The sequence below is a fragment of a genome, unplaced genomic scaffold (genome assembly GCF_019419815.1).
Source record: "Pyrus x bretschneideri cultivar Hongxiangsu unplaced genomic scaffold, Pyrus_bretschneideri_v1 Contig115, whole genome shotgun sequence".
NCBI classification, from domain to species: Eukaryota; Viridiplantae; Streptophyta; class Magnoliopsida; order Rosales; family Rosaceae; genus Pyrus; species Pyrus x bretschneideri.
In genome coordinates this window covers 481,689-498,146 of record NW_025999408.1, presented here as the reverse complement: position 1 = coordinate 498,146, position 16,458 = coordinate 481,689, and the positions used below count along the sequence as shown (strand labels likewise).

The window sequence follows — 16,458 nt, the reverse complement described above, 5'->3', positions numbered from 1 at the left end:
AAATTTGTGTGAATGCAAGGGGTTGTTCTGCGCTAGGCAAGTCAGATATGCGCTAACATGTTAACATTTCACAAGATTGTGCGGTTGTATAGGTTTATGTGGTTAGCTGCTCGAAGGGTGTACCGTAGGCATTCTTCCAGAAACTATAGGCTATTCATTGAGTTGGCAGTGGCTTTAGGTTCTAGGGATCTTCTAGAATTCATAGGCTGCTCATTGAATTGGCAATAACTTTAGATTCATATGTATCTTCCAGAAACCGTAGGTTGCTAGTTGCATAGGCAACAACTTTAGGTTCCTAGGGATTTTCCAGAGACCATAAGATGCTCGTTGCTTTAGGTTTCCAGGGATATGCAGAGATTGCTAGTTGGTCACATACAAGATGCTCAGCTATTTACTCTAACTGGTCATATGAAGGATGCTCAACCGACTAAACCCTGTGTGTGTAGCTAGAGCTAGAATTTTGTATCCTAGTAGAGATCACCTATGTATTGCACTAGAGATGCTTAGCTGCGAATGCTAGCTGGTCACATCACGAATGCTCAAAAGGGATGTTCCTTTAACGAGTAGGGGGAATACTATTCCGTAACACGAAGATCACTAGTTGGTCACATACAAGATGCTCAGCTGGGGGTTGCCATCAACTTGTCACATCAAGGATGCTCAACTACGGTCTATCTTTATAAACAACTGTCCAAAGGGCTAGCTGCGATGCATGCCTCTTTTGTCTCTGAAGCCCAGGTCCCCGCGGATTAAGCCAAAGGCCTAAAATCTTTCAATCCAACTAAGCCTTGAAAAAGATCATTATGGCTACTTCTAGGGATGCCGGCACAATCGATCGTGCTTTAGTTACACCAAGGCAGCCCGACACATCCATGTCTAAATATTCGAAGTACATAGTTTAGAGAGCATGGTTGGTCTCTAGGAGGCGTAATTCTTGCAATAGGTCCCTGATTGAATGCGATCTTCAATAAGAGCAGGATTAGACAGTTCTTGCAGATACACAATTGAGCTAAGTGATGAATAACTTCAAAAATCTTCATTGAAAAAATGAGAAGAATGATATCGAACTTAGCTGAAAGGTAGAAACTGTGTAACAACTAGATAGTCATTGGCTTGCTAGGTAGTTCTTGTCGAGCTACTTGAGTCTTCGAGCTTTATTTCGTCCGAGCAGTGCTCAAGGAGCAGTGGGAGGTCATGTGTAGTACTTATGCAGGTTGTAGGTATTCCAATGCTTGTCAATCTCTTTGTCGTTCATGGTGGTGAGGGTGTAGCTACACTTGTCGCCTGCTCTTCTAACCTTGTACGAATCTTCCCAAATAGGATTCATCTTTTTGGAGCCTTCTTTTTAGGCAGTGATGAATGCTTTTCTTAGGACCAGATCTCTAGGCTGAAACTGCCAGATCTTTGCCTTTTTGTTGTAGCTGAAGATGAGTTGTTGTTGGTAGGCTGCAATGCAAGTGAAAACCTTCTCGTGTTCCTCCTCTACTAGATTTAGATTTGTGTCCATCTCCTTTCTGTTCTGCTCCAAAGTTGACAGTATGGTGTTGATGCTCGACGCAATGAAAAAATATGCAAACGCTCGTAGTCGCATCATCTACGCTTTGAGGATGGGTATATGATCGTTTGAATTTTTAAAACCATACAAACTCTAATGCATAATATTTTTAAGGGAGTTCAAAATAAACAAAATTCATAATCATTAATGTATAAGTCTGAAAGATGTCAAAGCATAATAAACGTTCATAATTGCATCCTCAACGCTTAGACGTTGGTTACATGGTTGTTTAGATTTTTAAAACCCTCCAAATCTCATAAACAATGTTTTTTACTTGAGTGCAAAATTAATAATAATTATTGTAGAAGTGTGAAAAATGTAATCACTCATAATGAAAAGCTTTACAACTTTCATAAAGGGGTCAACGCCGAAATTTAGTATGTGTATACTAATTTAGTATTATGTTTTACATTTTTTTTGGGTCAAATTATGTTTTTCATTTTCATTTTTATTGATTTAAAATATATTTTTCTTAACGAGTAATGGGTCGAGTTATATTACCTGATAATATTAACGGGTTGATTTAGGGTCGGGTCATATTGCCCGTTTATTTTAACGGGTATTACACGACATGACCCGTTAAGTTATCGGGTATGACATGAAAATGATACGAACATGAGAAACACGACCCGAATGCCAGGTCTAATACTTTTGGAAGAACTTCGCCAAGTATTTGCCCACGAATTGCGAACCGTTGTCGGTGACGATAGATTGTAGGATGCAAAATCGGCAAATAATGTTCCTTTATATGAAGCGCTCTATGTCTAATTAAGTAGTGGTGGTGGTCTTGGGCTCGGCTTATACCCACTTGGTGAAGTAGTTGGTAGCCATGATCATCATGCCCTTGCCCCTAGTCGCGGATGGCATGGGCCCTACCAAGTTGATTGCCCATTGCATGAATGGCCATGGGCTTGTCTGCGGGTGGTGCTCGCTGGCAAGCAGTGCGAGTACAGGCTTAAAGGGTTGGCAGCTATCGCACTTTTGAACAAATTCCTTAGCATCTTGATGCATGGTGGGCCAGTAGTAGCTGGCCTTGAAGACCTTCTGTGCTAAGGATTGGCTTCCTGAGTAGTTTCGATAAACTTCTTCGCGGATCGAACTTAGAACTTTCAAGTCTTCAGGAAGCGTTAGGCAATGGAGATGTGGGCCTGAAAAGAATCTTTAGACGAGAATGCCGTTCCACATGTACTAGCGTGTCACCTTTATTTGGAGCTTCCTAGCTTCTAATCTTTTTGCAGAGAATGTCTCATTGACTAGATAATCGATGATAAGGTCTTGCCAGCTTGAGGTTGTGTTGCTTGTAACACCTCGGCTGCCAGGTTCTTCTTCCATACTCAGTTTTCCTAAATACTTGAACAGGATGAAGCGTTTGAATTGGTAGTCCAAAGCGGAGCCTAAGGCTGCCAAGGCGTCTGCATGAGCGTTGTCTGCCTATGGCACCTGTGTACAAGTGTAAGTCTGAAATGCCTCAAGGTGCTTTCATACATTCTCAAGGTATAGTACCATCATTGAATGCTTTGTTACATACTCCCTAGTAGTCTGGGTAGTGATGAGCTGAGAATCAGAATGGATTACGAGCTTCTTAACTGCCAGATCTTATGCCATTCGGAGCCTACCAATAAGGCCTTATACTCTACTTCGTTGTTTAATGCCTTAAAGCCTATAGTGAATGCTTGCTCGAGCATTGAGCTGTCTACAATGATGAGAACCAAGCCTGCTCTAGAGCCCTTGTAGTTGGATGAATTGTCGACGTGCAGGCGCCAAAAGTGTTTGTCAGAAAGGGTTAGTGCGGCCAGGGTATGCCCGATTGCTTCGACGACACTTTTGGGTTATGTTGTTATGTCTTCTAAGCCGGAAGTGAAGTCTGCTATGAAGTCTGCCAAGGCTTGAGCTTTTATCGCTGTGCGGGGTTGGTAAACCAAGTCGTATTGGCCGAGTTTCATCGCCTACTTCATCACTCGTTGAGAAACGTCTAGACCATGTAGGATAGATCGTAAAGGATATTGAGTCATGACGACAACTGTTTGAGCCTAAAAGTATAGTTTAAGCTTCCGAGCTGCAACAATTAGCTCCAAAATTAACTTTTCAATCCTCGGGTATCTTGTTTCCACATTGAGAAGAGCTTTAGAAGTGTAGAATACTATTAGTTGGGCCTTCAACTCTTCTCGTATGAAGGCAAAACTTACTGCTACGTCTGAGATTGGCAAGTAAATGGATAATTCCTCGGCTCCTTCCGGCTTGGATAATAGCGGCAGTGATGTCAAGTATCTCTTCAAGTCTTGAAATGCTTTCTTGCACTTGTCGTCCCACTTATCTCTCTGGGCCTTCTTGATGACCTTGAAAAAAAGCTTACATCGATCAGTTAAGCGCGGCTGCTCGTCCGGTCAGACTTTGGATCTCCTTCAAAGTGGTTAGGGATTTTATATCCAAGATTGCTTTGACCTGGTACGATGCAACTCGATTTCTCTTTAGGTTACGAGATACCCTAAGAATCGGCCTGAGAAGACTCCAAATGTACATTTGGCAGGATTAAGCATCATCTTGTACTCCTTAAGGATACTGAATGTCTTTTCCAAGTTTCTGAGGTGGTCTGACCATTATTTTCCTTTTACCATGACATCGTCGACGTAGACTTCTATGGTAACCCCAATCTGCTTTTTGAACATCATGTTTACTAACCTTTGATAGGTAGCTCTTACGTTCTTGAGGCTAAAAGGCATAACCTTATAGCAGTAGGTGCCTCGCTTGATCACAAACACAGTTTTCTCTTTGTCGAGCTCAAACATGGCGATCTGATTGTTGCTGGAATATACATCCAAGAAGCTAAGTAGCTGGGTCCCTACGATTGAGTCCACCAATAAGTCAATTCGGGGGACCGGGAATGGATCTTTTAGGCAAGCCTTATTGAGGTCAGTGTAGTCTATGCATATTCTCTACTTTCCCTTCTCTTTCTTCATTACCAGCACAACGTTGGCTAACTATACTGAATGCGCCACTTCCTCGATGAATCTGGCTTCTAGTAGCTTGTCTATCTCTACCTCAATGATCGTTACTCCTTCTAGAACGAAGTGTCTTCCCTTCTGGATCATTGATTTAGCAACACGGTCGATATGTAGCCTATAGCAGGTTATCTTGGGATCAATGCCAGACGTGTAGGAAGGTAACCATGCAAAAGCGTCATGGTCTTTCCTAATGAAGGCTATGAGTTCTTCCTTTTCCTTTGGGCTTAGTCGTGAACCGATTCTAGCCATCTTCTCCGGCTTCCCAGGATCAAGAATCATATATTCAACGTCCTCTTCTAGCATCTATCATTTTTCTTCTTTCGGTGTGTCATCTTAAATGCCATCATCTTGATCCACCTGTTATAATTGTTATTTAGTTGTAAGATCGTCCTTTTCAACCTCAGTAGTTCCTATAGGGGTGAAAGACTTATTCTTTGACTCTTTCAACATTTGCACTGTGCATCATTAGGATGCGGCTTAGTCAAACTTAATCTCTCCAACTCCTTATTCCAAGATGTAGAATTAGATTTTCTAGTACTCAACGGAGGTTACGGAGCCTAGTTTCACTAGCCAGGGTCTTCCTAGAATCCCGTTATAGAGAGACGAGTCGCTGACTATAATGAATGTCTACTTTGAGACTACTATCAATGTTCTCACATCGAGTGTTATGTTGCCAATAACAGTTAAGGTGTATCTGTTGAATCTAGTGAGTACCTTTGCTCGGTGTATTATTGTGATTTCCAGGCCTATTTTCTGAATAATGGATAGTTGAAGTAGATTTACTATACTTCCATTGTCCACCATCACTCTGTCGACTATAGCGTGTACCAATTACACGGACATTACCAAAGCATCGTCGTGTGGGATGTCAACTCCCTTAGCATCCTGCTCGATAAAACCAACGATGGGCCCAGGTTTGGCGTCTGCTACTTGAACCTAAGAGATTGCTATAGCCTGCTGGATATTCCTCTTCTTCGAGTTGTTTGTGGCCCCTAAGTATTCGGATTTGGCGAAGATGCCGTTGATTCTGATGGTCTTGGCAGACAGTTCTTCCTCTACATCTACATTCCTCCTAAGCTACGGAGCTGGCTAGTATAAGTATCTGTTGCATTTACCCTCATTCACCAGCTTCTTTAGGTAGTCCCTCCAAGTATAGCAGGTGTTGGTCGTGTGACCAGGACCTCGGTGGAACGCATAGTACTTAGTGTGATCCAGCTTTGAGGTGTTTACTTTGGATTATCTTGGCAACTTGAACCAAGGCTCACTCTTAAGGTCATGAAGGATCTAGTTGATCAGGATCGAGAACTTAGTATAGTTCTTGGTGGCCTAACTTCCTCTTACCGGGGACCGGTCTCTACGCTTGGTCTCCTGCCTGCCTCGATCGTTGGACTGTTTCTTGTCTACGTTCTTCTAAGTTATCTCAAACTCCTTATAAGGCAGCTCAAGTGCCTTATTTGCTCGTTGGGCCTCATCCCAATGTGCATGCTTCTCTGCTAAAACGAACAAGTCTGCTAGAGTCAGGTATTCCTTCATGATCAATTCTCTGAATGGAGGATGATCTGTTAGGAGTCCCTTTTGGAAGGCTGCGCTAGCGATCGAGTCGTTGCAGTCGACTATCTTCGCCTTTTCCGCCTTGAACCTTTTGACATAGTCGTGGAGCGACTCCTTTGAATTATTCTTGATGTTGAAGAAATGATTGGACTTCTTCTTGATCGAATGGTAAGATGAGTATTCCTTAGTGAAAACTACGGAAAGTTTGTCGAAACTCCAGATAGACTATGGAGGCAGGTATGGAACCAATCTTGCACCTCACCCTACACAGTAGTGGTGAATGTCTTGCACATTAAAGCAACGTTATCTCTGTAAAAGATCATCATGCTACAGAAGTGCTTCAAGTGCCTTTCAGAGACTCCGTCTCCCTCCATCTGCTCGATCTCGTCCGTGAAAAGTGATATACCCATACGTGCCACGTCCCTATAAAAGGCCTCGTCTGTAATTTCGATGCGTTGGAATCTGCACAATCACTTAGTTAGGAGCCTCTTTACTTATTCCTAAATTTTCCTCTACTAGAGCAGTGCGGCTTCTGGCTGCCCCTGGTTTAAACCTGCTGGTCTCGGCTGCTCTTCCATATGCTCAGCTCGTCTATTCCGTAGATGAGGTGCATGTGGTACATTCCTGGCAGGTGAGTGGATTACTCGTGTGCTAAAACAAGAGTATATAAGCTATCTCGAGGGCCCAGACGGGAGTGTACACTGCCAGAATACTCGGTTTGTGGTTGGTCGAAAGGCTGCTTGTTGGGACGCCGCTAGAGAGAAACATCATCAACTGCCCTTGTCCTACTTCAAGACACCTCATATGGGCACGCTACATCTCAGTGCACTACAATAGCTGATTCACCAAGGTAGTCAACTGCGCGAGGGTGCTTCTCAGTTCGGCGACTTGTCGGCATAGGTGTTGTTCGCTATTTGGAGTGAAAGAGTTGGGACGGTAGACGTCTGCTTGAGTAATGGAAGTGTAATAGACTCCGGGTGTAAAGCTTAAGCCAGGATAGGTTAGATCTACAACAAGGTGGGGTGAAAATACCTTGGTTCAACCGTCAATCTTGAAATCAAGATTTGGCTGGTTGAATTGATCTGGGACTATACTGGACCATCTAGAGGGCTGCGGGAGTAGGTCAGGCACACGGGCACTAGGTCGCCTCAGTTGGCGTGGCTTGGGCTCCTCAGTCTGGGCAACTCGCTTCCAAGTGAAGGTGGTAGGCGCCAAAGGCTGCTGTCGAGGGCGAGCAGCTGCTTGGGTCTGCGCCTGTTGGCTACTTATGTTGTACCTGCCCTAGGGTTTACTTGCGTTGAGTGGAGGCTGCCCCGTGGGCCACTATAGCGGCAGCAACTTTTACTGGCATGGCCATGGTGCCTCGTGGTGGCAAAGGTGCAATCCTTGCCGTGGTGAGCCTTGAGGAGCGATGGTGTGGAGCCACGTTGCAATCTCCATCGATTGGTCCATCAACGTAGGGGGTCCCATTGGTTGTAGTTTCTGAATTTCCTTCTATCGTAGTCGTAGATCTACGAACGAAGGAAGTTGAAAGCGAGAGTCTTTTTCAAGTCTTTGGATCAGAGCTCTCAATGAAAGCACCAATTTGTGGATGCAAATTTCCACCGTCTCTTCCTTTGACGAAAATGCACCCGTAAAATAATAACATCTAAGATTAAGGTCAAAAGCCTCACGCACCCAGGATAAATAGGGAAGAGGGGCTTTGGTGTTTGTGGGAAGCAAAAAGCCTCTTTTGGGGTAGGTAAAGCTTACTGAATTTTGGAGATAAATGGATTTATAGGAGAAAAGGCCCTCTAGGGTTTAGGGGTGGCTGACCCTATGTGGTATTTTAGATGAGAATATTCCAATTATGTAAATAAATATCTTGAAATAATTAGGTAAATATCCTAAATAAATGGAATTAGGATAACTTACTTAAAATATGTCTTCTCTTATTAGAAATGTATTTATGATAAGAATAAGAGATTATTCTATCATAAATACCTCTGACATTTCCTACGGGCGAAGGTGCCTTGAGCAGTTGTTGATCTATGCCTGCTCTACCTTAGTTGGGCGTGGTGAATGAGACTACTCCCTGCTTATTTAATAGGGGCAATCTTGTCTTTCTTGAGAAATAATCTATGTATCAGCTCCATGATTTTTAAGATTATTTATGGCTCCACACTGGTCTTTTCCAGGTCATGCCATTTTTAGAATTCCTACAACCAAGCTTGTGTTTCGCAATGAATATCCAAGGGGTTGAAAGCTGAGCCTCTCAACAAAAAGGAGTTTCACTTTTCCAAATGCTCCAGGAAATTTGGTGAACGTCCATGGATACCTTGGGTGCTGACCCTCCGAACTTCGATGAATATTCATGGATACCTTGGGTGTTGCCCCTTTAAAGATTAGATTTGGCTTCATACATGATAAAATGTCTGAAAGAAGAGTGAATGAAATGATGATCTCAGTGAATAACAAAGCATCATCATTCTTGGACAAACATATTAATGGGATGCAATGATATTTGATGCGAAAATTACTTGACACTCAAATTAAACCCTCGTTTGACAATTGTAGTAGAATGGATAAGTGAGGGATCGTTCTAGACCGGGGATTAGGAGGGCTTGCTAAAACCTTCTAAATTGACTTAAAAACATAAAAACTCAATATAAAACACTATTTAATGCTCGAAGAAAGCAAAACTAAAAATAAGAAAGATTAAGACTAAGACTTCAACGAAATAGGGGGAATTGGATTTGGACGAATTTAAACTAAAATGGATACTTGGAAACAAAACAAATTGTAAATATGGATAGATTGCAAACAAGTGTTGTGAAATTAGATGGTTGGTGAATTAGCTAGAGGTTCTTTCTCCACACATGATATTTATGCATATGAATCAATTTCCAGTTATTCCTTCATTGAATTATGAACGACAATGCCCCAAATTAACCGTGACATCACTAGTTAACCCTCAGATTTTCCTTAAATTATTGGATTGGATGGCATCATTCGACAACCCAAAACATTCTCAAAAGTTCCCTACATGTCATCATAATAGAGATACAATCGAAGATCATTAAGAATAATGAAAACCATAAGCATTGACAAAGCACTTGCAACTATGACATCATGTTACTCATGCTAAGAATTAAACTTAACGCGATCGTGACAAGCGACCTTCACTACTTTCAAGTATAAGTTAGTAACGATTATGTGAAACCTTCTTAAACTTTAGCCACATATTCATGCATGCTAATTAAGTGTCGACCCTCAATCAACAAACACAAATAAGTTAATCATCAAATAGTTAAGCCAATTGCATTCACGAATCAAGAGTTCATAACCGGAATTCATCAATTCATATTACATAAATAATCATGGTATTGAAATCACCCCTAGCTAAAAAGGGTTTAGTTCCTCATAACTTTGAAATCAAAGAAACACCTAAACATTCCAACAACTCAAACGTGAATTGTATGAACGTTTAGGCCCTCTTATCTTCCATTCCTCATATTACAAAACAAAGAGAATTGAATTTAAACTTTGAAATCAAAGAAACGCGTAAACATTCCAACAACTCAAACGTGAATTGTATGAACGTTTAGGCCCTCTTATCTTCCTCTTTATTGTGGCACAAGAACTAAGGGATGTTGTAGGTGTGTTGAATGGATTGGGGGATTATGGAAATGGAAGAAATGGAGGAAAAATGGAAGAAAAACTCACGGCTAGGGAGAAGATGGAAGTGTTTGTGGTGTGTTGTGTATGAAATGAGATGATGAATGAATGAATGAATGCAAGGGTATTTATAGGAGTAGTGGAGGGAACATATAGGGAGAGAATGGATGGGAGAGCATGTGAATGATAGCTAGGAGAATGATTAAAGGGGTGTGAATGGTTGGAAATGCATGTGGGTGAATTGGTGGTGCAATGATGAAAGAATAAGTGCATGTGTGTGTTTTGTGTTGGAATGAATGTGGATGCATGATGAAAAGTTAATAAATAATGCATGTAGGGTTAGGAAATAAAATCATAACTTAAAGGGGGGATGATTAAAGGATGTGGCTAGGTTGGAAAGGTGTGGAAGATGGATGGAATTAGGGGGAATGCATGGCAATGATGGGGAGTTCTTTGGTGATGAATGCAATGATGAAGAGTGAATAAATAATGCATGTAGGGTTAGCTAGGTTGGCTTTGTTTGGGTGCATGTGAGTTAAAGAGGGAGAATGTGGTGAAATGATGAAGTAGGAAGGTGGAAATGCATGTGAATGCATGTGAGTGCATGTGTGTGTGAATGGGTGTTTCTTGATGGTTTTGGGGTTGTGATGCATGTGAATGCATGTGGCTAAGGCTTGTTGATTGGGCTAGAGGTTTTGCATGGCTCAAAGGATTGTTTGATTGGGCTAGGCCCTTTGTTTTATGTCCAAAGTGCATACAAGGCTTTCAAATTCGTCCAACACTTTGGCTCCAAAACTATGTTATCCATTCCAAGCCCAATTTTGCTCCAAAATGCTCCAAAATGCATCTTTTTGCTTCCTTAGCCATATGAACCTAAAAACACACGAAAATGGCTTAAACTACTAAAACAACTATGAATTAACAACATAGATGCACGAAAACAAGCTAAGTAAGTCGCCTAAATATGCTCCTATCAATATCAAACATTGTTAGTATGTTCAAGATAAGTGTGTTTCTTTGTTAAGCATTCATATGGAAGCAATCTTGGAACATGTTAGTTACTCTCACAAATGAGGCATTAACAGGTGTGCATTATACCTTTTCAAATGACTTCAGGCCTACCAAGATTAGATGAAATGGCGATATGCATGCTATTTCTGATATAAAAAAAAATTTGCGTGCTATTCTTACTGACCCCCTAATATTAGTTTTTGGATCCGCCACTGACTAGCACCTTGTTGAAACTATTCCTTGACAAAGACCCTGCTAAAGCATACCATACCAGCACTCTCCCATGTCTATCGCCCCAAATCCTAATCCGCAGCGGGCTACAGAACCAAAAGTAGCTGACCTCGGGCAAACCCTACGTACATGCTCAACTGTTTCTGCTCCCCCATCATAAAATAAACACGACGCATCCGTAATCACTTTCCGTTTTCTCAGGTTATCCCTAGTTGGTAGCGCATTCATGCAACTTCTCCAAACACACACCTTAACTTTCCCAGGCATACGGGCTCTAATCAAAGACCCACTGGGTTCATCCCCATTGACATCCCTGCAAGAACGTGCTAGGTGATATGCATTTCTCAGCAAGTGGTCTTTTACCATAGTGGTGAAAAGGTGTTAAGCCCTTGAAAGACGGCGTGGGTCCAAACCCCGTCTGTAGCTAATCTAACATCTATATAAACATTCCAAATTAAGGTATCAGACGGTTTGAAGATACTTAAAGGGATGCACATTATCAACCTAGCCTCCTCCTCGCAGAAAATGCTACTGATTACCTCCATATTCCAGGCAACACCACCATCATCCTCGATTAAGTTATTCACTGTGATAGAATATATGATCCAACCCCGCAGGGATAGGGCTAAGTACTTTGAAAAAGTTCTTCCTAGGCAACCAACTATCGCCCCAAACCTTTATATATGAGCCATACCCCACCCACCATCATGCTCTTAAACGAATAACCTTGCAAGCCTTTGCAATTCTTCTCCAACAGAGAGGGATTTGTCTTCACCAGGGCCTACCAAAAGTCAGTATTTGGATAGTATCGAGCTTTGAACAACTGAGAAGCAAGTGACTTGAGTTGTTGTATAAGTCTCCATCCTTGTTTAGTAAGCAAGGCTAGGTTGAACGCACAAAGATCTTTGAATCCTAATCTGCGCTCACTCTTGGATTTACACATTTTACGCCAACTAAGCCAATGAATCTTTCGCTTACCTTGTTCTCTTCCCCACCAAAACTGAGCTACAATTTGATTCAATTCTTCACATAGCATCATAGGTAACAAAAAAAGTTTGCATGGTACAGAGTGGCACAGCTTGAGCCACGGTTTTGATCAAAAGCTCCTTCCCTTTCCTCTAGTTGAGAGCCCTAATCAACCCGATTTGAACAGCCAGATTCCATATCATCAGTTCCGACCTCCGATTAGGTGGTCTAGTCTGGCTGACTGGCAAGTCAAATTAACCCTAAAGTTTATTCAAGGTAGAACAAAATACATAATTCACTACACCAACCAAACTTGATCTGTTTAGTAAAATTTCCCAATGAACATCATGCATGACAATAAAGACTTAAAAACCCATAATTTGTTCAAAACATCCTTACCATGCATTCATACGAGCAGAAAAAAAGGGCAAATGAAAACCGACAGTCGACCAGGAAAAAAACAAAAAAGACAGACAAGTTCATGTACATCGCCATAGCAAGCTAAGTACGACGCTGAACTAGTCTTCGAAAAAACTTGAAACTACCAACGATTTGAGATGCAACTTTTGGGGACTTAAGTTTCCAGCCGAGGTTTGATCAACAACCTTCGACCACTAGCATTATCTCTGCTACTGCTTGTCTGAAAATTTCCATTGCAGGAAACACCTCAAAAAACTGATCTGGAGCTCCCCTTGCCTGCGAAGCGACACAGTAATTAAGTATAATTGCAACATTTAATGTTGAAATGAAATTTAATCAGAGAAAAACTTCTGTGGTGCGGATGCAAACAGGTGCAGCCGTGTGCTAGGCTTCCCACAAGAATAGCACATGACCCGTAAATGGACAATTCGTCCGTCTCACCTAAGTTATTCTCAATTCAATTATTAAAGATATTTGCAGTGATATAAGCTTCACAGATCTAACTTTCTTAGCAAACTCAACAATTCATGTATGGAAATGAAATTAAAAGGAGAGACTTCTATGGACAGACAGAACTAGCCGTGGGCGTGCATCGGCTTGTCACAATAATAGCATGGGACTCATAACATTTCTGTAAATCCAAAACCAAGTTATGTGAGGGGCGGATGCGCGACGCACCCATCCTAATGAAGGTTTTTCTCAATTCAATTAATGATATATGTGTCTATGCAGTCATGTAATGAAAAATACCATATTACGACATTTCGACCTGAGCAGAACTACACAAAACAACTTTGCAATGATATATGTGTCTATGTGTCCATGCAGTCTATGCAGTCATGTAATGATATATGTGTCTATGCAGTCATGCAATGAAAATTTCCATTGCGATCAATAAGATAGGAATGAATTCAATGATATTTCGACCTGAGCAGAACTACACAAAACAACTTTGCTTCAACAATCTTCTAAATTCTCTTTAATATCATGGTGTCTCTAGCTAGTTGCTTTTTCGATGTAGTTCGTATCATGTACTGAAATTTCACACCATGTTGCGATGGAACTACTGAATGCTGCCAACTTATAACCTAATAAGGTTAATGCTAATAGGTACTATATAGTATGGTGTCTCTATAGGTATATGCACGTCTTTCTTTCATTTTAACTACTAAAATTTAGTATTTTCTTGATTTGTTACAAATTAATAAGGAGGCTTAAAGGCTAAATAGTTTGGAGGGTAAGAGTCGATCTCGTTGTAAGTGTGTGGGCATATGCTCTACCAATGGAACTACGAACCTTATGGTGAAAATTTAATTATGGTTTCTAGGTACATAATTCGCAAGAGGTCTAGCGCTGAGGAAAACTTGCTTACTCCGCTCATAGGCGTAACCAGCTGGTTTTTGTACAAGGCCGGATCTCATCCCATTTTATGTAATTTCCTCTTTTTTAATTATTACATTTTTTAATGGAATCCTAATCCAACACAACTATCATGCTAACCCATCTTCATCCAATCTCACTCCATCCCACGCTAAGAACCTAGTTCCGCCACTGATCTCCTATAGAATACATTTGCTTCTCACGTGACGCAAGAGGCGACTCAAACAGTGTACACAATGGGTTCAGTCATTTTTGGCTGGAACAAAGTCATGCAAAAATTTTCAATAGCACTTTAATTAAATTTCTGCAAATGTAGACATTTTGCTTATATATTAACTAGCATTATAGAGTAGCACAATCATAATGAAATAGAATTTAACTACTTACGTGAGTATGAATCATGTACATGCTACGATTGGAGTCCGAGGTAATATGAGCTGATATCACACCAATGTTATATTTCTCCAAAAGGAAGCATATAGCGGTAAAGAGACTGGGCTTCTTTGGAGTGCACACACTAATATGTGCTTCTTCGCCGCAGATGTTGGCTACGACATTGGGTGAAGTCCAAGTTTGAAAGTTTATAGAAGCAAAATGCGAGGCTGAGAATGAATTGGATGGGTTGCTTGTTGGGGTAGTACTAGCAGTGGCCAAGTTACTGGACCCATGATTAGCAAGGAATGCCTCTCTCGAACTGAATGCGACATCTTGTGTGTTAATTGATGGGTCTAGGTCCAGATTGATGGTTGTGACACCTTGGAGCCTTTCCACCTTTTGTTTTTGTAGCTTTTGGAGAGTCTGCTGTAGGGTTTTGACGTAGCTCACTGCCTCATCTACGATGGTGGATTTGTCAGCCTGTAATAATATATATGTAATCAGAGATTATTAGTTGTCTATATAAAAACAAAAAGAAGAAAGTAGATCTATAGTTGTTCTTGCTCTTCAGATCTATACTTTTCCAAATCCTAAAAAATTAGATGCCCTAAAGTAATCATATGAAATTAGCGAATTGGTGTATCTAGCTAAGAACTCACACTGTCTGAGGTTAATTAGCGTGTGCCCAAACATTTAATTTGAATTGTATGTTTCAGAATTCAGCTAGATGGGTTGTATATATCTACCGACTCCATCTTTGGTTAGATCTTAATTTGATATATGTCATGGCTGACAAACCCTTACCTTTCCAGAGAAACCCCTCTTTTTTTTTGTTTTGACATGAAAGTTATATCAAACATATAGTTCAACAAAATGAGTAATTAAAACATGTTCAATTCTCCTCAAAAGCTATGGAAGAAGGAGAGAAAGGGAGAAACACAGAAAGGAATAAAAAAGAAGGAAAGCTTTTCTCATTAACTGCCCATTATATGCAAAAAGGCCAACCAAAGCTTTGATTCATCTAAAGAGAGACGCAAGTAGAAAGGCTAGTCTCTTTTTAAGAGAGAGAGAGAGAGAGAGAGAGAGAGAGAGAGAGAGAGAGAGGCCTAAGACATGCAAAGGAACAAGGCTCAGTGGTAACCCTTAATCAATTTTAAATGGTTAATTGTATTACCTTAGCTGGAAGCTGAGGAAGCAAAGCATGAAGGTTAGCAAACATGTTCCTCATCTTCTTCCTCCTTTCTCTCTCTGTCAATATATGCATCTCATGGTCATCTGACTCATTTCCCCCTGCAACACCTTTTCCTTTATCACCAGTTCTAGTACTCCCCTTCCCCTTCGCCTTCACATTCTTGCCCACACCTCCTCCTCCTCCTTTCCGCTTCTTCCCCGCTGCAGGTGGCGGCGGCGGCACTGCCTTTTCCTGATTATGACCTTCTGCACTAATTTCCATCACAGCTGTCTCCTGCTCCTTCCCCAAATTTTTCTCTTCATCACCACCACCACCTGAGTTGTCAGAAATAAAATACAAATTAGCCCATGACTGGTTTTCCCATAACAGACCCTCAGTGAACCCTCCTGCTTCCCCTTCAGCCATTATAGCTAAACAGAGAGAGAGAGAGAGAGAGAGAGAGAGAGAGAGAGAGAGAGAGAGAGAGAGAGGGAGAGGGTATGAACTATGAAAGATGGAGATGAGGTGAGGAAGCGTTTAAAAAGGTGGCAAAGCAATAGGGGGGTGTGGGTGTGTAAGAGAGATGTTTTTGGTTGGCAAAGTATGAATCCAAAATACAATCATTTTGCCATGCCGTTACTATGCGTCAAAACAAAAACGGATAGCCTAGGCTATGCGTATTCAAGGGCCCCACAAGGTCACTCACCGACCCCATCTGCCCTAATACCACCTGATACCCAAAACCAAATTACCCTCGGCCCTCAAATTAAACCCATTTTCTCATTTTTCTTTTAGGATTTTTCAACAAATCTGAGTAGGTATTGGTATAGGAACTATGTATTAACAATCCTTAGTAATTGGTATTGGTATAGGGTCTCTGAATCAGGGATACGATTTTGCTCGTACTACTTTAAAAGAATTCGCCGTTATAGTAGTTCTGTACTGGACATAACGTTTTTAAAATCATTTTACATACCTTAAAAGACAGAATGAGAATAACGCTTTCAATATACCATAAGTCTGTTATACGTAAGTACCGGTAAGGATAGCTACGTCTTATTTTATTAATGACGGAAGACAAGGCAGTGTATCCGGCACTGTTTGATACTCAAAATTACGTGTCGTTTTGATATCGTAGC

The 16,458-nt window shown here is 41.2% G+C and overlaps 1 protein-coding gene across 1 annotated transcript; it reads right to left on the bottom strand.

Moving 5' to 3' along the window:
- Positions 1 to 5,967: 5,967 nt before the first annotated feature.
- On the bottom strand, positions 5,968 to 15,745 carry LOC125474041 (transcription factor bHLH95-like). Its single transcript, XM_048577467.1, has 4 exons — positions 15,323 to 15,745; positions 14,161 to 14,628; positions 12,579 to 12,669; positions 5,968 to 6,302 (listed from the first exon to the last, which is right to left on the bottom strand). Exons 1-4 carry the CDS (start codon positions 15,743 to 15,745, stop codon positions 5,968 to 5,970), a joined length of 1,317 nt encoding a protein of 438 aa, XP_048433424.1.
- Positions 15,746 to 16,458: the final 713 nt, after the last annotated feature.